Source organism: Gigantopelta aegis, chromosome 4, assembly GCF_016097555.1.
Source record: "Gigantopelta aegis isolate Gae_Host chromosome 4, Gae_host_genome, whole genome shotgun sequence".
Lineage (NCBI taxonomy): Eukaryota > Metazoa > Mollusca > Gastropoda > Neomphalida > Peltospiridae > Gigantopelta > Gigantopelta aegis.
Window position 1 is genome coordinate 90367882 of NC_054702.1, and position 21504 is coordinate 90389385.

General features: G+C 38.1%; 1 protein-coding gene across 1 annotated transcript in view; it reads right to left on the minus strand.

Moving 5' to 3' along the window:
* LOC121371391 (WD repeat-containing protein 81-like) overlaps positions 1-9978 on the minus strand; it is a 41366-nt gene extending 31388 nt beyond the window's left edge. The window contains exons 1-6 of the mRNA XM_041497251.1: positions 9848-9978; positions 7018-7196; positions 5516-5672; positions 3633-4976; positions 2993-3175; positions 2455-2510 (exon numbers count right to left, since the gene is read on the minus strand). Coding sequence (XP_041353185.1) covers positions 2455-2510; positions 2993-3175; positions 3633-4976; positions 5516-5672; positions 7018-7196; positions 9848-9934 — 2006 coding nt within the window. The 5' untranslated portion in view covers positions 9935-9978. The remainder of the gene's footprint in view (positions 1-2454; positions 2511-2992; positions 3176-3632; positions 4977-5515; positions 5673-7017; positions 7197-9847) is intronic.
* Positions 9979-21504: the final 11526 nt, after the last annotated feature.

Sequence of the window (21504 nt, forward strand, 5' to 3'; positions counted from 1 at the left end):
CCACATCCGTCGCTCTCAGTCCCGCCAGGTAGTGATCCCGACGCAAAAGTAGACTGTTGGCAAAAACACGCCCAGCCAGCAAGCTGAGCGATGTGATAAGAGGCTTTACAAGCCGCCAACAAACAACTCTTAGCCATCGGCAGAAGACCCATGACTGCTTTATCTAACCCAAATAGAAACGTACCTAAATGGCTATTGACTTGAAAAAGAAGTTTAGATAACCTCTCCAAAGTCTCTAAATCCGTGAGTGGCACACTGACATTAGGAGATGGGTGGCAGTCTGCCTTCACCTTAGCGGAAACGACCGCTGGATGTGAAAGGAAGGAAGCTCCCTTATACGAAGACGTGGACAAAACCTGCTAACACTGCCGGAAACTCTTCCACCACCTCCCCCAAAATACGATCGTTACCCGCAATCAAAACATCAATCTCTGCAAGAGATTCATGCGCCTCGTGCGCTAATGGCAAGCCGAAATCCTGCCGCAGAGCGTCCATCGCTAAAGGCCGGTTTCCAAATGAAACACCCTTGTAAGACTGAACAGCCTCCTCCAAAGGGAATTGCATCCGCGCACACCAGTCGGACCTGTTCCCGTACAAAACCAAGAACCGCCTGGTAATCATAATCGCCGTCTGGCGTACCATCGGCCAAAATGGGAATCTCATATAGCACTGAACCTGGTGCCGACTCTTCCCTCGAACCACACACTGATTCCGGCGGAAAATCCTCTTCCGAAGAAGACATTTTCTCAAACGACATGCCATGCGCTGACCGCAACGGAAACAAAACTGCATGGGCAGGACGATGCAGAACGACCGAATCCGCAAACTGGTCCAAACCAGGTCTCGCTGGAAACCCCGGCAGTGGAGGGACTGGTGGAGGCGATTCCCCTAGCCAGGCCATGAAATTCTCAAAAAGAGAAACATAGTCCCCACCGAGTCCGCCCCTGAGGGCGACCCACAACCATAGGACCCGGAATGAAAGGTTCCGCCCACGCAGTCGAGGGATAATGCCTGGAACCTCTACCCCGATCTGACAGGTCCGGATTGACCATCGGTGTAAGACACAGGTGCATCCAAGAAAGCTGCAGTTTCCCTGATCCCTGCCGAAACAGACAACGGGACTAGTGGTGTCGGTTGAACCGGACCATCAGGAAATTCGTACACGTATGAATCCTGCACCGAATTCTGAACCAAACGTACCACGTGTGGATTAGCCAACCCAGTTGACGTAGCCACATTCCAACAACAGAAGAGACGCCCACTGGCGTCACACCCGAAACAACACCACCCGGCTCTGTGACCGAGACAACGTTGTGAGACTCGATCACCGAAGTAGCGCCGCAAGACGCGTTGGCCGAAACAGCACCCTCAGACGCCACGACCAACCCTCCACCAGAAGTCTGGTGAGACGAACGGCGCCGCGAAGCAGACTTCATTCTAGAGCTAATCGACCCCTCCACAGAAGGACCGATAACCCTGTCCCCATCAGCAAGATGGGAGTCGGAACTGAGAGACACAGTCGTTCCTGCCACGACTGCACTCCCTCCGACTGATGCCCCTGTTACAACCGTAACAGGTGCCGCCTCCACCGACAGGGGCAAAAGCAAATCCCCAGGTGGAATGGAGCCCGACCTGGAAGAAACCTTCCCTACGGCTGAAGCAGGGAGCAACAGCGCCCCCTCCACGCCAAGCAGCGCTTCGGGTTTACTGGTATCACCATGAAGATGGCAAACAGACGAGGAGGTGCCCTTGCACTTATCACTTGTCCGCGAGCTCTTTGAACTGGACACCGACTTGCCGACCGACAGCAAATCGGTATGGAGCACGACCCCGGAGGTTGCCACTGTGCTCCGCCCGTCCCATTCACGTCTAATCATCCTCTTACACTCGGCGTCTTTTGACAGCTTCTTAGCCTTCCCCCACGTGGAGGGGGACCAATTTACACAGATATGACACTGGCGTTCAAAACAACAAGAACGACATAACAAATGCTGATCAAACTGGGGCAGTCGTTTAAGACAACTCTCCTCGGCACACACAACCAACTGGTTGGAGCCCGAGGAAGCCGTGTCAGACATTAAACTCCTGTGTAAATCACCCAAAAGACCTCGTGTGACAGAGTAAAACAAAATTACAAATTAATAAACAATTTGACAAAAATTTTATTACAGAACTCGAACACGACTGCATTGGAGGACTGTAGAATCAAAAACGAGGATATACGGTCTACCCATGCGCGGGTGTAGGTTATAAATCCAGCAAGGGGAGATAATTCTGCAGTGGAGGTTATAACTCAGGGTCGTAGAGCATTGTTGTTGTGCTAGTACGGTAAGTTGAATAAGACTATTATGTAGGCCATTTTAAATGATATTGCAAAGCTAGTGTGCTACAGGTAGGTCACTGAAAAACAAATGCATTGTTTCACTTCAAACAATAACTTAAAAAGTTATCAACCTTAACTCTGCTGATTTAGCTTCTGACTCTTCCATAGATATTCCAATTCCAAGCAACTGAAGTAGAAAGGTAAATATTTCATTTATGAAAAAAAGAGCATACATTAATTCATTCATTGAAATGATATTTACATTATTTATTTTTTAGTTATAATTTTAATTTTTTTATAATGATGTTGATTGTTATATACATATAAAATTATATATACACATTGTTTGACACCCAATAGCTAATGTGTTTTTTTGTTCTGGGGTGTCGTTAAATATCCATTTATTCACAAAAAGAAAACAAGATAATATAATATACAGTGAAACCTGTCTAAACCAGACACTGACCAAATCAGTCAAGTTTCATGGTCCCGAATTTTCAACATTCTAAAACGCGACCCTCTAAACAGCGGATCCTGTCTAAATCAGATAAATATTAGGTTCCCAACATCATCTGGTTTAGACAGTTTTCGCTGTAATTACCTTTTTTTCGCAGTCCAATAATAAAAAGCTAACTACATTACTTAAAAGCAAGTAAAATGGATACAAACCTGTGAGTTTAAAATCTCTCTTGTAACCTTTGGTGGGTGTGGATGAGAGAAAGAAGTCAGTGGCAGTCTGTGGGGGTGTGGCTGGGAGAAGAGCTGAACCACCCCATGTCCTGTCACGGTCTTGTGCTGGTCTACGAGCTGCAAGTACACATTCTTCGATTTCACTGCAGCTGCTCCTGTTAACTGAAAGAGAAAAACAACCACAAATATAACATTTAAGACACATACCCACTGTCACCACTATCAAGGTCCTGCTCTTGGTGGTCGGCAATAGGGAAATATTATTGTCTTATTATTTAATAACTTTTCTGTTGCCAAGGTATGCAATAGCCGCTGCAAAAAGCTGGTGCAAAATTGATTAAATGTGATGTCATTTTCATCATTAATAAGTATTTACTTTGTTATTATTTACATTAAATTGCCATTACAATATGATCTGAATTTTGAGGACTGCAGGACAAACAATTATTAGTGGAATGCCGGCCTGCTTCATGTTTCCTTCTAGGCACACTTGTTTTACATAAAATGTTATTTTGTGGCTGGTGGGTCTAAAACAAATGGCCTTCCATATGTTCAATTCTGGAACAGGCCTTGGGACAGTGGGTATATAAAAACACACATATGAGTATGAACTTCATACCTTGTATCCAAAAGTGAGATCTATCCAGTGATGCAGTGACTCGGAGATCTTCTCACTCTCAAGCACAGAGAGATGTCTGATGATGAACTCCTGTGACGAGCTGCACCATCCTGGAAGCTCCAGATCTGGCAGGTCATCATGGATAGACACAAAGATGTTAGGGTCGATGTAAAACTCGGGAATACACTCGTCGGGCGTCCACTCCTGCAGCCGGACAATGCTGCTGGGATACTCATGCGGAACCCAGTTTGTGCGCACGTGTGAACACAGAACTAACTTGGGTGTCCTCCTGGCTTTGTAGACATAGTAAGTGATGTCCGACAGAACATCGGAGACGTGGTGAGGAACATCAGTGCCATCATCACTGAGCAGTGACATTGTGCTGTAAGTTAGGTCCAGCTGCCCATCTCCTTTGTTCAGTCGGAATTTAGACATGGTGAGATCGCGGTAGTTCCCATCAGACAATGTGAAATCCATTATCCATGGCAACACTGGGTGGTTGTTTGGGTCGCCCATCTTTCGTCCGGCGAGATGGTTTAATATCATTAAATACTTGAAATTGCTGATCTTTCGATCAATCCAGTTTTTCACAATGGAAGGAAGATCGTAAACTTCGAACTGCTGATACTGACATTTGCTGATAAACTCTTGTGCATTACGTAAGCACTGTTCACCTTCACTGAAGGAATCATGAGCCCTTGAGTCACTTCTCAAAACTCGAGATAAAAACAAATGGTTCTTCTTTGCAAACTCTTTCTTTGAATCGTAATCTAAACCCTGAGTTGTGGAATGTTGAGACGTATGTGGTTCTATCAATGACGTAGTCAGCGATATATTATTTTTTGGCTTTTCACTTTTAGCTTTTTGTTTAGTTTCTTTGTTCTGCGTGGGATCTGGATTCTGTATATGCTTTTGTTCTGAGCTAGCACTGCTGCATTCATCCATCAGTGCTGTTTGTAACACAGGAACACTAACATATACCCACAAGTTTTTGTCCAAAAGTATGTTATGCATAGTAATATTTCCAATAGATAATCCATTCTCGTGAAATATTTTCATTGCCTGAAGAATCTGATACAGAAGAAACATTGTGTGAGCATTTGACGAGTTCAGTATTGCTGGGCTAAATGACACGAGGTCACTGAGAGCGTATGAAAGACATGGTTGTATTATGAAGTAATGACTAGAAGACTCGACAAACGCCTTTACAGGGACAATGTTATGCCACCCATTGCTATCTCCCTTTTTGCTTTCACTCAACACTGATGATGACGCTACATCATCTAAGTTGATGTAGACATCAGGTAACATTCTCCACATGTATTTTTTAAAGACCACAGAAAACTGAAAATAGAGGAAACACTATCAAAAATATTTACATTAAAAAGTTAAAAACTAGTCCAAAATATATCAGTTATCTTACCCTATTTTTTAAAGACTACTAAAAAACTGAAAATAAGAGGAATTACCGTCAAAAATAATTTATATTAACAAGTTAACAACTGTGCATCTTCCAAAATATATCAGAGTTATCTTACCTGCGATATTGTACTTGCAGTGTTATTTACATGCAACATTTTACTAAAGAGCATAACACATGCTTAAAGTTCAACATGCCCTGATTTTTAAACAGTAATATTACCATGCCTGTCATTGGTAAGATATGTAACAGGACTTGTTATGTGTCATTTAATTTGGTCAGCAAATTCCTGAAATTTGATCTGAGCTAGTATTAGTGTAAAATGTTAATGTGCTTGATTCATGTGGCAGGTGCCACTAAACCTAGCCCAATAAATAAATACCAGCAACCTTGTCATGGCAGAAACTCTAAACAGCCAAAGAGAAAAAGAAAATAAAAAGATGAAATACGGTTGTACAGTTACCTCCTCTCCAGGCAGTAAATCGGTTGAGGTGTGATCTTTTTTATATTTTCTATAAGCGGCATGCCATACATTGCGGAAGTTTTCTTGTGATGTTGTAGCCATGAATTCAACAAGGCTTCCAGCACAGTCTGTTGGGTACAGTGGTCCATCCCGTAAACTAAACAAACAATAATCACATACAAGCATGATGTACAGTGGATTTTCTTCTGACTTATTTCCCATTTCAATCAATGCTGGAATAGGGAGGAGTATGAGAATGTTTGCATCACAATATATTGTGATATGCGAGTACCTTCAATTACAATATTGATCATAATATATTATTTACACATTGAAAATGAAACAAAATACATATTACAAGTTGAAGGAAGGAAGGAAATGTTTTATTTAACAATGCACGTAACACATTTTATTTACAGTTATATCGTGTCAGACATATGGTTAGGGACCACACAGATATTGAGAGAGGAAACCCACTGTCACCACTTCATGGGCTACTCTTTTTGATAAGCAGCAAGAGATCTTTTATATGCACCATCCCACAGACAGGATAGTACATACCACAACCTTTGTTACACCAGTTGTGGAGCACTGACTGGAACGATATTACAAGTTGAAGTTTATTTATGATCGTAATTTCCTGCGAACTATCCACCGGCCATACATTTTAAAACACCTAAAAAAAACCTGCATAGTATTTAATGGTGTAGGCTATAAGATGATTTCTGTTTCTTAGGGTAAACAACATGTAAGTAAAACGAAATGCTCATTCCAGACCGACTGTATGGTAAAACAAAATTAAGTAAATAAGGGTATGTCAATATTTATTTTAAAGTACCAGTATTTTACAATATTTTAGGTGGAAATTACAATAATAACAACTCAAATGAAACCAAGAAATCAAGGTTTCTGATATCAAGAATGGACTTCAGGTCATACAATTTTAAACTTCATGAGAAACACTTTTTCAGTTCCATGCCTTGTGATCATGGGAACCCATCGGAAACTGTTTATATTATTTTTGTTGAATAGTCGTACTCGATATAATAATCATGGGAAAAGAAAATTTTGGTTCCGTAATTTTACCGACACACTCACGGAAACTATCATTACCGTGAAATCTGAAGGCCTGGACTTTGTAAATTACCAATGGGATCAGTATAGACTTAGGGTATCGTAATATATATATATAATTTGTTTTTCTTTTGAATCATAATATATTGATATAATGTTAATACCACACATCAATAATCAACAGCTATGGTACCATGCACCATGTTAATTTTCTTAGTAAAAAACTCTACAATTGCCCACAGCAATTGGCAATAATGCTGTGTAGATTGCAGAGGAGTTTTTAAGTCACCATGGCATTTTTTTTTTTGCTGTAGACCATATTCAATTCCCCCCCCCCCCCCCCCCCCCCCCCATCATTTTGTTTACCGTGGATATCTCTTTAATTGCAAGTTGGTAAAAATTATCTAACTAAATACAGCTATTCTTACCATTGCACTTTTTGAGTAGTCTTCTGAACAATTTTAACTGTTATCTTTTTCCACTGTTCTGGTATTGTGAGGCAGGTACCAGCCAGCCACTGCTCAGCCTGGGTCTGTGGTACAACATCTAAAGCTTGGGGTAGCTTCACCTTTCCCAGGCAGCATTGTTTCCACCAGTCTTGGGAAACCTAGACAAAAAATCAAAATCATGATCAAGTATTAGAATTTTTATTAAATATCTCCTTTTCTATAAATTTAAAAATATCTTTTATCTTTTTAAATATCATGAAATCTTTATTAAAATATAATATTAGAACTCTGATTTGTTCACCATAATGAATGCCTGCGAACTAACATTATTTCCAGTACAACTACATAAAATTGAGTCAGCTTTTTGTACCAGATATTGAGTGGTAAAATAAGAGGTGGTAAGCAAGCTTCGCTCTTTTTTTTATTAATTTTTTATTTAAATTGGGTTTTTTGCTTCTCTGTTGTTGTATTTTTTGGATGAGCAGCGGGTTGTCAAGGCTTCTAGATTATGGTAGCCCCACTCCCATGGCTAGTGATATTCAATGTTGGGCTAGAAAATAACTAATATTGCCATGCCCGACAGCTAGTGAAAACAATGTCAAATGTTACAGTTAAAGTCTATTTTGTAAATATTAATATCCTGCCCCCACCCCAACCCCCAATGTTAGTGTTTTTAAGCTGTATCTCCCTCTTTAGATGACATATCTGATTATTACTATTATTTAGTAAAATTGTATTAACTTAAAGTAAAGTAGGGCCAGTGAATTTTTAACTGTGGCTAGTAAATGTTTTAAATCACTGATCCCATGGCTAGTGGATTTTATCAAAATTCTAGAATCCCTGCGGGTTGCACTACCCTTTAATTGTTACCCAGTGAAAATACAGTAATGGTTTTGTTAAAAAGAAAGAAGTCAGTGTTGTGGCCTTACATCTGCACCAATGATGAACAAGTCATTAAAACTTACAATGTCTTGGAATCAGACCTGAGAAGCAAAAGGTTAACCCTGCCTACTAGCATTAAAGTTAACCGTAAACACTTAACCACCACAGCAATAACGCTAGTGAAATAAGTTCCATTTTTTTTCTCTATGTATACAAATTATCTTAAGATGATGTCCCTTTGATTGCCATCTAAATATGTCCTTAACCATATTATTATGGCATATACATGTATAAAAATATTTAAAATTTTAATTAGGATATTTCCAAATATGCAAGTTCATTTTTATGTGTCAAAGTTAAATTTTAATAATTGCACTCATATTTTATCATTTATTTTATTTCTTTCAGCATGTAACTGCTCTTGTTAATGACATTTATCATATAGAATTATTATTAAAAAACTCATGGTTTGCTCTCCTGCCATTTTCAAATGAAGAGGTCTCAGTATGCAGTGTTCGAGATTAAAAATTTTGGCAGTATCCCATCTGAGAATTTAATATCCCACGTAAATGAAATTCATAAATAACATCGTAACAAACTTGGACAACACTGTTTTCGTTCCCAGTCTATTGTTACGCTGCAATCAAAATCGCAGAATTTGTGAAAATCACAACCAAATGGAATCAGCAAAAAGATTTGCTGCATCTATTTTTGAGTAATACTGACATAAATTAATATTTAGCAGTAATCAATAAATGTTTCTGACATTACTAACGATAGCGACTTAGCGGTTCCTAGTTTACTGCTACGCCGCTATTGCTTCAGTGCAGCATTAAACTGGGTACAAGTTGGGGGAGATATTGTTTGGGTATAGCATTAGACTGGGTACGAGCTCGAAAATACTGTTACTTAACTTCACCATTAAATGGCGACTTTTATTTTTTAGTAAAAATAAAAACGCAGGATTAAAAAAAACAATGTAAACTTTATATGGTATACTGGGTTATTGAAGTCTGGTATCCAAAATTAAATTCTGGTATCCCCGGGATATTGGGATACCGTTAATCTCGAACACTGGTATGGCCACCTACAAAATGAAGAATTACTAAGGATAAATAAAGATGGATTTGTTTGATTCATGACATTTATATAATTGTGTACATATATGTATGTATGGCAAACTTACACACAAGTTCAGATATGTATATGTACATGTACATGTATATTTTTATTTCTGTAGATTTATTCCGGCAAAATATAATGTAAGTTTTGCAAGGAAAAATGAGATTGTGATTCATAATGGGCCTTGCTCCATGCATGTACATGTATATTATAGTTTATCGTAAACCTTACCAACACTACTGAATTTTATATATAGGTCTACATTTTAACATATTGTTATATTTTATTTGTTTGTGTATTTACAGACCACAATATGTGGCACAACTCATGCATACTATTCATGTAAAAATACAATATATAATAAAGTTATGAATAAACTGATTTGATTTAATTTGATACATTTGTTTGATTTGATTTGATACATTTGTGTCTTTCCAGACACCTGCAATATGGATGGACATTTTTGGTTTATCCTATAAAAAAAATTACTAAAAATATTGCTTGCAAAATTTTTATTCAACTAAAATGTTCACTACATATTTCACACTGGAGATAAAATCATTAATTGCATATATGAGGAAATATTTTGGTATTATTTGTTTTAATCACTAGTCAAATATAATTTAACTGATGCAGGAAAACAGGAAACTAAGTCTACATAATTCTGAACAAAAATGAAAATGAATATCAATGAAATAGTGATAAAATACATCATTAGATAACAAACAGACATGTCACATGTGGTGTGTTGCCAGTTCAAGTGAAGTGTCACATATCTTCAATGATCTTGTCTTATTTCACTTACAATGCAAGCGACTCGATCTTGTGATAACAAATTGCACTGATGTCGTGGAATATACAAATTTTCTGAAACTAAAGACAATAAATCCATTATCCTAAAAATGACAATAAAAGACAAAATTTACAAAATTAAAATTAATTACACCCCAACAATACATGTGTTTATAGTGGGTGAAAAATACTCTACAAGATTTCTAACAAGGGTAGACTACTCTGTGTCATAAAAAGTATACCCCGCACTAAAATTTATAGCATCTGAGCACTCATTGTAAATTATCAGAAAATCTTTGCCGTGCCTGTTTTAGATCGTTTTCTAAAGACTGAAGAAATTAGAATGTTCATGAAATTTATTTTGAATTTATGCAAAATTGTATTAAATAAATATTAATTTTGTTAGCCAATAGGTATTAAAATGATGGTTCATTTCTAAAGTTGACTATAGACTACAGGATGAGCTAGCTGGTTAAAGTTTGCTTTGTTTAACGATACCACTAGAACTCATTAATCCTCGACTCTTGGGTGTCAAACATTTGGTAATTATGACGCATAGTCTTAAAATGGAAACTCGCTATATTTTTCCCAAAGGATTTTCCAACAGCTAGACAGGATAGCAAATAGGCCTACTATCAACTAAGTTGATTTTAAACAAACAAAAAACGGTGATTGTATTCATTAACGTTCGAAGAGCGTGTTATTTTCCATATTAGGCCTAATTAATGAGTTGTTGTTTTTTTGTGGGGGTTTTTTTTAATTAATGATTGTTGTTGGGGGGGGGGGGTAAATTTTTACATCAGTCTCTGGTAGAGAAATGCCCTTTTTATGAAACCGAAAGCACCTGTCACAAAAATAATCTTAAAGATATTTTTACATTTACAATCTCTGCGCATATGTGTACATTGTCGTGCTAATGTTAATTTAAGTAGTTTAACAATCGACCTCAGCCGTTATCTGCAACCTGCATGTGGACGGGTTACGTTATAGATTAGTAGTTATTCGTTAGGCAGAGAAATATCAATGCTATGAAGTAGTCTTACACTTTTTCACTGAACCATTTCAAAGTTAGGAGGGACAATAATATGTACGCCTACAGTGGCGGATTTAAATGGGGATTTTGTGGGTGTTCATCATAGGTTCCCATTTTTATAGAGGCACGGGCTGAGTTTTGCCTGAATTAAAAAAAAAATGCCCGAATCTGGATAACACTATTTATTCATATTAGCATTACTGCCAAACGGCAATATAGAGTTGCTAACAAATCACTACTTATGTTTATATGGATTAATATCACCGATGGGTAAAATAAAAATGATTGGAATACATGGTGAAAAGGTTTCAGGCAAGCTCACTTTGTCCGAATATCTCTATCTTTTTAACCCGAATTTGAGTATTAGCTCCAGCCCTGGGGCCAATTAATCCCGGTTCCCCTATCTTGTCCCCCTATTTTGTACGCTTATGGTGTTCATGCACACTCCCGAAGACTGCTTTGTGCATCTGAATGACAAAACCGTTATCCGTGATCAAGACTGTATCTCTGCATAATACAGAGTGGAATGGACATTTGGCAAACTAGTGGTTGGTTCCACAAATCTATATCGAGTGCCTCGTCTATTTAATAGGACAGCCACTCTCGAGGAGAACAATTACTGGGCAATACATTATTGCTGTACCGCCACAATGAGGACTGCCACTCCCAGACTAGTTTACTATTTAATAAAAACAAGCACCGGACAGAGCTCATTGGAATAAATACACCTGCGACAAAATACACTCATGAATCACTCGCAAAACACTGGTGATATTAGGTATTCGCGAAATATCCTACTCCAACGGTGGCACTCGTCATGAGTACTGCCACCACAGCTGTCACTAAAACGACGAAAAAATGCAGACCCGTAGGATCCGGGATGGGGGGAAGGAGCAAGGAGGGTTGTCCTATTCTGTATAAATAAAGACAAAATGTGGCTTGTGCCCACTCCCCACTAGAGACTATTGTCCTCACTTTAGGTTACACCTCCCCCCCTCCCCCCGTAGATATCGTTCCTACGGGCCTGAAATGTATAGAGATGACACGTAGTTCCAAATATAGAGAAGGATCAGCCATCATTTTGATTCGTAATGCATCATATTATTTGATAGACAGAGCATCCAATGTCCACGATAAAACGTTTTGAATGCCCCTTGGCACCATAACCCAGAGAACAACTTTTGTGCCAGAATGATATGGCTTTGTTTGAAATCTGCATAACATGAGAATGCCCTATGGTATCTTAGAAGTAGTTATATGTAGACACCAATAGCTGGAGTAAAAGTTATATTGCTTGACATAATTTGTTTTTATTTTATTGGAAGTCATCTCTTTTGTCATACAACTTAGTTTGGAAGTGAATGTCGTTTTGAATCTCTATCTACATATCAAGGTATGAAACAGATGTGGATGTTTCTTTTATTTGTAACTTGTGGGTAAATCAATGTAAGGTAATCTGTAATTATTGAATGATCACCATCAGTATAGTAGAAAGTAAGGTTTTAGTCAGATTTCTTTATTTCGATTTAACCAGATTAGTCAGAAATGTGTATCCATTCCAGGGCCGTACCCTCCGGGGGGCAGGGGGGGGGCAGCTGCCCCCCCCGAGAATCTTGTCCTTTTTTTTTTTTTTTTTATATATCTCCAGTAATAGCATAGAAATGTTTAATCTTTATAGTATGTTAAAAATTATTTATAAAATTTAGTGCCCCCCCACCATGGATTTTGGTCAGGGTACGGCCCTGCATTCCATATGTAGAGAAACAAATTGGTGAGTGATTAAGCACGTTGGTACCCATGGAATTACTATTTTCTGTCTATATATCCTATCTCCAAATATGACATATCACATATGTCTATCTTAAATTTGTCCTCAAATAGACGTTGTTTCAAATGTGCTGAGGTGTCGTTAAAAAAATATTTTTATTTCAGTATATATTACACCTTCAACTGCCCATTAATTTTTTTTTACAACAAAATAAAAGTTTACTACTAAAAAATAAAAAAACTGAAGAATTTTATTGGACGACTGGCATTATGCCAGGCTATATTACCGGCAAGTTCGTTGTCTTAGTGCAACACATCTGTCTCTGATGGACCTAAATAGCTGCTACCCACGGCTGTGTTTATGAATGTATGTCGATTTATGTGATTATTACACCGGTCTGTTCTTTTACGTACACCTGTTTTTGCTGTGTGTTTTTTCACTACTTTTTTGTGTTAAATATAGGTAAGTCTAGTTATATGTTTATGTAGCATACAAAACTTGTCCATTGAGTATTTATGCGATCGTCTCAAAATGTCACTCCTTTGACGTAATGATTACGTACACATGGAATAACCACATTACGTAACCCCATAGGATATCACCTGTCGCAGAAGAGCTTCAGGAAGCCCCAATGCAGGATATCGATTACGCATCGCACGCGTTCAGCGCGAGCTAACCGAAACAGCAGCAGACAGGTTCCTGCTGTCTCGTGACCATACGCAGAACTGCATGTAAAAATCTTTCGACAACAATGTAACTGGAAAAGGAATGTTCGGGAATAAGGACACTGTGTTATAGACTCCATCGATCTACATCGCCTCAAGATCAAGAAAACAGATTTCAGATCTGACAGAACCGAAGGCTACGGTTCCTGGAAGTAAAGGCCATTAAATATGGCGGATCCTGCCGAAGGTGGAGGGTCGGAACAAGATGATATTTCATTCCTCAGAACAGTAAGTGATTTGATAATATGTTTTGTGTCTCAGTTTGTTGGTACTCGTGTATGTATTTATTCGCCTGCACGGAGAATATCGATTTTTGTACAGAATAATACGCAACGGGGAACGTATCGGTATGCGCATATCTCTCATCTCCACCAAGGTGAATCGAACAACTGGGATGATTGGTCTCAAGCGTAACGCCGAATCCTAGCGACATACACGTGCAACTGTTGCCCCTTGATGGCTTAATATAGTAGATTAATATATGTACAGATACTATTTAATATAATATATTGCATGTATTATATATTGTTTAAATTTACCGCCAGCAGTTACTGTAGAAACAATCACTTGATTTTTTAATCCACCATTATAGGTGTCTATGGGGCAGTTCATTTATTATATAAAGCTCATAGGGAGGATGGGATGGGAATAGTTTTTGGAGACACATCGAAGGGGAGGGGGCGTCCAGAGGACCTGTCTCCCCCAAAATATTACTGTGCCCAATTTTTGCTCTTCTTCCACCCCCCCCCCCCCCCCCCCCATTGAGATGTCCTTTTGACAAGTTGACCCTTCAGGGCCCTTGTGTCTTTTTCCTAAGTAACAACCCCCTGGAAAATATTTTCTGGATCCACCCCTGTTCTCTAGCTCTGTTTTGTGGGTTGATACTTGTTGCTGAAAACCAAACAGTCACCAAGAAAGGCTTACTCTGTCTAAAATACAGTTTCCTAAATCTGAATGGATTAATGAATACATTTAACACACCCCAGCACAAAAATAAACATTGACTACTGAGTGTCAAACAAAGACAAGGATATAATAGTATTAAATTAAAAATCAAACTTATTTTTTCTTATTTCGAGCAGACCATATTTTGTTTTTGGCAAAACATAATTCTTTTGACCTGCTATTTAAAAAAATATAACAGCAGGCAATATTTTACTTCCTGTTTTGAGCCCTGAGTTACTAATTTCAAATATGTGTTTCACTGTCAGCATTTATACTAATTACTAATTTGTGTAGCAATTATTAGTGAATCAGTCCACCTGAGGGTATTTTATTATTAGGGCCATTAGGGGTGGGGAGAGCAGGGCACAATATTTCACGAGAACTTTTGTTCTGTTCGTATGTCGGTTATGTATCTTTAAAATCATGACAAATGCCAATCGGTTACATGGTGAACAATTACATTCTAAAATTAAAAGTACTATATATGAGTAATAAAAATGAAAATCAGTAGTTTCTAAATACATTTGAACCACAAATATAGCATAGAACTGTAGTTCAACTGTTTTAGGATTAGGTAGGCCTAACTCATCAGTTATGAGAACTATATTCACGTAACTGAACTATCGGTTATCTAAGTAAAACTCACGTGAACTGATTTCCAGTTACCTAAGATTTTGAAATATTGTCCCCTGGGAGAGGGCAGCTTCTCCCAATAATCTCATAGAATTTAACCTCAGTTTTGAAATATTGTCCCCTGGGAGAGGGCAGCTCCTCCCAATAATCTCATAGAATTTAACCTCAGTTTTGAAATAATATTTTTATTGTCCCCTGGGAGAGGGCAGCTCCTCCCAATAATCTCATAGAATTTAACCTCAGTTTTGAAATATTGTCCCCTGGGAGAGGGCAGCTCCTCCCATTAATCTCATAGAATTTAACCTCAATTTTGAATTTGTGTCCATGACCTAGCGCCCTTTGTCTACTTTTAACTTGAACAATTTCTATCACTATTTAGCTCTCATGAAAGAAAGCCTGTATTATTTAACAGCACCACTGGAGCACATGGATTAATGAATCATCAGTTAGTAAGTGTCTCAATACAAAACGTTACAAACCCTTAAAACCAATAATTTTGCTAAGTCTTACGATATCTGGAGAGGGGATACAACCAGGACAGAACAGTTGGAACATGTCCAGGAGAGGTGAAACGAACGCACCCCAAGTCTGTGAAATTTGTCGTGACGTAGGCATTGTTGTGCTTCGAGCGACATCTACCGGTGACATTAGAATACTAACTTTCAAAATTATTTCAAGCAATTGGGACATGGGGATTCCCATGGTATTTATCGATATAAAACCTGCTTTTTCACTCCATTTGATAAAAACGTGATCTAAGTGTGTTACAGGTTTGTAGATTAACCAAATTATAATTTATTTTCGCTGGATGGAACTAGGGTGTGCGGCTTTAAAGTAAAGATATATATACAAAATTTATGTAATTGTGTTTATAATTTATGTTTAGTGGATTTTTTGTTTGTTTGTTTGGGGTTTTTTAGGTTTTGTTTTGTCATTTTATATATTAATTATTGTACAGGGCTTAACCTATCCTATAATAGCAGTGAAAAAAATACAAATAATAGTTAGAAAAAAAGGAACTTTTTATTTTTTCTAGCCTAGGTACAGCACTGATATGATTCAATATTTTATGAGATATGGTACATGTTTTTAGTGCATAATCTTTCAAAGCAGTATAGTATATAAGTTGTTTAAAGGAGGGGACAATTAAGGCATTTGGCATGGCATGCATAGTCAACGATATATAATACACATTATTGATGAATATCAACAAGTATAATCGTATAGTTAATTAATAACATGCTTAAATGTGACAGCTTTTATATATAACAGGTGCAGCCACTTTGTACCATCCCAGTGAATACACCCTCTGGCGAGCTGGTGCTTACGTAACACCTAACATGTCACGTCAGGAATTAAGTTCGAAGGTCAGGAATTAAGTCTTCGAACTGAAGAAACAAAACATACCTGATTTTTGCAGATGCATCGCAATGTTCTGTAATAATATCCATTTCAGTAAGCCAGCACCAAGTATATATTATTTTTCAATACAAAATAAACCGCCATTGTCAAAGTGTTGAAATAACTGTCTTATGTTTTGTACATAAATTAGCCCATGTACTGAAATAATAATAGGAGTGTTTTCTTGGTTAATTGGTCTTTTCTTTCTGTGGCCTGTACCTGTGGTTCCTGATTGGCAGGTGTATCTTTAGATGGTCCCCAGACACTGTGTTTAGACACACTAAAAAGACGTGCCTCTTTTATTAAGATCACACGGTATTGTGTGATAACCGCGCGGACACCCCTCAAATCGTAATGGACATTATCAGCCATCCTGCTTTATTACTGTAAGTAATTCTGTAAAACCCTTGATTAAGTAGACTTTCCCATCTAAAAGCACAAAACTGATCGAATTACGTAGTCCCAAAGAAAAGAAAATTATCATTTGGGTATCGTGAGTGGTCGTTTTTGTTTCAACATACCCTACCAATAGGCCTAATAATATGCATTTGTTACTTTGGATTTTTTAAAAGAGTAAAATACTATAACTCCATTTCATTCTGTTGATGCAAATTGAAATATATTTACAAGTCATGTTGATGAAAGCGAAGCGCCTTGTCATAAATTAGAGTGTTTGTTTACACTGTGAATAGAGGAGATGGATGGAGCTGACGTCACTTCGCCCCAAGCTATACCACCAAACATCACAAAAACAAAACATAATGGCTGCCCCCAGTTAGCAGGAATAATCATGTTTTTTTATTAACTCTAAAATTACATGTTTTTCATTTTTTAAAGTGTCAGTATGTGTTGGTCGTCCAGGTATACATCTTTCCAACACATCAGGCTCATATTTGAGTTGATCCTCCCTTTAATATGATAGGCCTATATTGAAAAGTAACAACCAGCACCACATTAAATAATAGAAATTAAGCAGACTAATAAATTGTTACCATTTTATGAAATGATAACCTATTTGATAGTGGGTATTTACTGACTCTTATATCTTTACTTAATATTATAGGTTGTTCAACATTTTCATAACAGACATGACCAGACTATTTATAATTCTCCCCCCATCCCCACAACATACATTATTAAAAGGTTGCCAAATGGGTTTAACTTAAAGTTATTGGTTTACAAAGGGAGGCACTGATGGCTACTGATGAACTGAACTGTGAGAGGATTATCAGATGGTGCATGGTGATATTTCTCAATGACGCTCACAACATAATCTTCTGCTTCCTGCTTTGAAGGGTCTGTTAATCCAGGTTGTGGAAGAATCCAAGCTGGTCTGCAGGAAACATTTTGTTCAGTACAGGGCTCAGATGTAAAAATTTGTGTTCGACGGCAATTTTTAATAGAATTGCCATGAGTGAAACAGTCCATCGACGGCAATTTTGAGCCTGCATATGGCAATATTTTTTTAAAGTGACATTTGCTGCAAATAAACATGACTGAAAGGTTATTTTGGTGTATGTAGACATTTCAAACCTGCAAATGTTAAATATTGGCAGTTAATGTACACCAGGTGTATACATTTTGCCATTGTTGAGGAACTTTACTGATGGCACAATAGTGCCATTAGTGATGCTCTCTGCCTACGGCAAATCATATCTCAACGACGGCAATTGCCATCGGTGCCATCCTTAAGTTCGAGCTCTGCAGTACATACGCAAGTTTCAGACATTAATTGCTACACCTATCTCATGGTCCATTCCTTGACGTGGTGAGGTAGTTTGCATGTCTCAATAACTCGGAGAGCGTTGCCAGGTGGAGCATCAGCTCCTGGTAAGGTCACCCAAGCTGGACTGGTCAAAGGATAGAGACTAGACTAATATGGACTGGACAGACAGAGGACATAAGTCAAGAAAGACAACTGTCTAGGAGGAGCAAACTCCAAAAACAAAACTGGGCTAGACAGGCTCAGAATCCTAGTAAGGAAACTCTCCTAGGAGAAGGAAAACTCCAAACTCAAACCAAGTCCACTGAAGTCAGAGTACAGAAGCTATACACAAGCATTAGCATGGAAACCAAAAGGAAATGTCTGTACATGCACCAAGCTCTATGATGATCATCAATTGCTACACAATCAGGGCAAGCTCTGGCACTCACCAAATTCATTGCAAATTTCAAAAACAAATGGCAAATTTTATTTTAATTTGGCAAAATAATTTCATAAAATAAATGATATTTTGTTAAAAAAATAACTAGGATTCTGCAATTTTTGAAGTTTAGTAGATAATGTGGCAAACTGTTCTTCTGACACAGACCTACATGTACCTCTGAAGATTCTAAAACATTAAACAGTGCCGGTAGTGGCTGATCAGTTGTCAGTCAATTAACAACTCAGTCAACTGTTGCTAATCAAAACTTGTATTTTCCAAAATATTCCCAAGTCTGTAACTGGCCTCGGTGGTGTCATGGTTAAGCCATTGCGCATAAGGCTGGTAGGTACAGGGTTCGCAGCCTGGTACCAGCTCCCACTCAGAGTGAGTTTTAACATTTCAGTGGGTAGGTGTAAGACCACTACACCTTCTTCTCTCTCACTAACCACTAACAACTAACTCACTGTCCAGGACAGACAGCCCAGATAGTAGAGTTGTGTGCCCAGGACAGTGTGCTTGAACCGTAATTGGATATAAGCATGAAAATATGTTGAAAGCAAAGCAACCAGGTCTGTATTTCATATCATTAAGGTTTGTAATCAGCAGGTTGTTAACTCAGCTATTGTGGAGGGATTTATGAAGTCCTGGACATTGTTTCTAAATGATGAACATGGTTCAATTTCCTTTGACCAAACTTGAAGCTTGTCAGTATCTTTCATGTCTCTGATTGTTCAAACAGACCTCCTGTGACTCCTCCAGAGGACAAAGTGGTTCAGATGTGAGTTGTCCTCTGGGCCTTTGTCTTCTCATCTGAGCCATGTTTTCAACACTGCCAGTGTAGGCAGGAGGTCTTGCATGGAGTGGAAAGTGGTAAGAGCCTCAGGCTGGCTGGAGGTTCCATATGAATGTTGTGTTTCTTTGGCTGGCTGGCTCTAATTATAAGGAGCAATGTTGTGGAAAGGATTGCCAGTGACAGGTTATAAGATCAAGACAGACAGACTCAAAGTTGAACTTCCTAATCTTAGTGCTGGCTGGAGTGTGGCTACCAAACAGCAGCAAGGGATCTTTTATATGCATTTTCCAGTACTACAGGCTCAGTCATTAGAGTGTTCACCTGAAGTGCTTGCATCGTTGGATTAAATCACCACAGTTTACCCAGTCTCTTGATTTTTCCCATCCCAAACAGTGCACCATTATTGGTATATCAAAGGTTGTGGTATGTATTGTCCTGTCTGTGGAAAAGCATATAAATGATCCATTGATGCTAATGGAAGAAGATTTCCTCTAAGACGAGTAAAAAATTACCAAATGTTTGACATCCAATAGCATATGATTAATAAGTCAATGTGCTCCAGTAGTGTCATGAAACAAACAAACTTTAACTTTTCTCAGTGAATACCACAGCCTTCAACAAACCATTTGTGGGCACCGGTTGGAATGAGATGGATGTGACCTGATAGATCCATCAAGGGTGATGATCCTATGGTCCATTGCACATGTTGAATCGGTGTTATAATTAGTAGAGAACACAACATATCTTAATATTATACTCAAGGCTACTGTTGGCATATTAATACAAATAATTGGGAATGTTGTTACTATACAACGTTCTTAAAAAAACAGAGTGAATGGGTAATAATGCTTAATATGTTGTTCATTATATACATTCTGGCATCACTCCCAGTCCACGAGCATTGTGCTGTCCCACTCCATGCCCCAGTTCATAACTGCATATATCTCCAGCCATGTAAAGTACATCTATCCCTGTTGTGGTTATCCATGTCAAACGCTTGTCATTCTCCAGTAGCTACAATGTGTACTTAGTCTAGCCAATTTCAATAATTGATCGATGCTTGCTTCTGACTTGCACTACTTATTAAGCTTCCATGTGTAACACTATAAAAGGCTTTTGCTATTCCAACTCTATAACTGGTGTATATATATAATACTTCATGAGTGGCCATTACATACAATTTATCTTACAAGTTGTTTTAAACAACCTTATTTAATGAGCAAAAGCGAGTTTGATATGTTTTAAATATCGATTTGAAGATGAATGGTATCTAACAGACAAGAATGTAGTATTCTATTTTTAACACAGTTTCAAAAGCCAGGTCTTTTCCAACTGAATTATTATTTGTGGTACTCACTTGGCAATTAACTTATGGTTCAAAAAGTAATCCGTTTCAGGTTAACTTGCACATCACAGAACAATCAATTTCTGTCCTTATTTTATTGGATGGTATGGCTGTAGTGACTGGGTCATGACCTCGTAACAGCCAATTACAAGTCTCAGACGTGATCTTTAACATATTGATCACAATTACCATGGGTCATTTCAAGTACAAGTTGAAGTTTGTTTTGTTTAACAACACCACTAGAGCACATTGATTATTTAATAATTGACTATTGGTTGTCAAACATTTGGTAATTCTGACGCAGTCATCAGAGGACACCCTCTACATTTTATATGCACTTTCCCACAGACAGGAAAGCAGATACCATGGCCTTTGACCAGTTTTGATGCACTGGTTGGAACGAGAAAAACTCCAATCAGTTGAACGGATCCACTGAGGTGGTTCAATCGTACAATAAAGCACCTCAAGCGAGCACTCAACCGACTGAGCTAAATCCTGCCCCTTCTCTTACAAAGGTGTGTAAAACAACTGGTTTGGTATGTGCTGTTCTGTTAATGAGAAAGTGCATATGAAACTTATTAAAAGGTGCTATTGCTAATCAACAGTGGTAACTCATGTGGCAGTTTCTGTCCCACACTCGACCACTGGCCATGCCAGAGATTGGGTGTGGGAGAGACGTGCCTGAACCTTAATTGGATAGAGCCACATTAATAGAGTTTACATTACATTACATGTGGCAGCAGCAGGTTCACACTTATATTAAAGTTTTAACTGACAAGACATCGGTAAATTCTACAAAATGAAAACCCCCACAATTCTTGTAATTACAAAGAATACAAATATTATGATTGGCAAAACATGTATACACATTTTTTTCTTA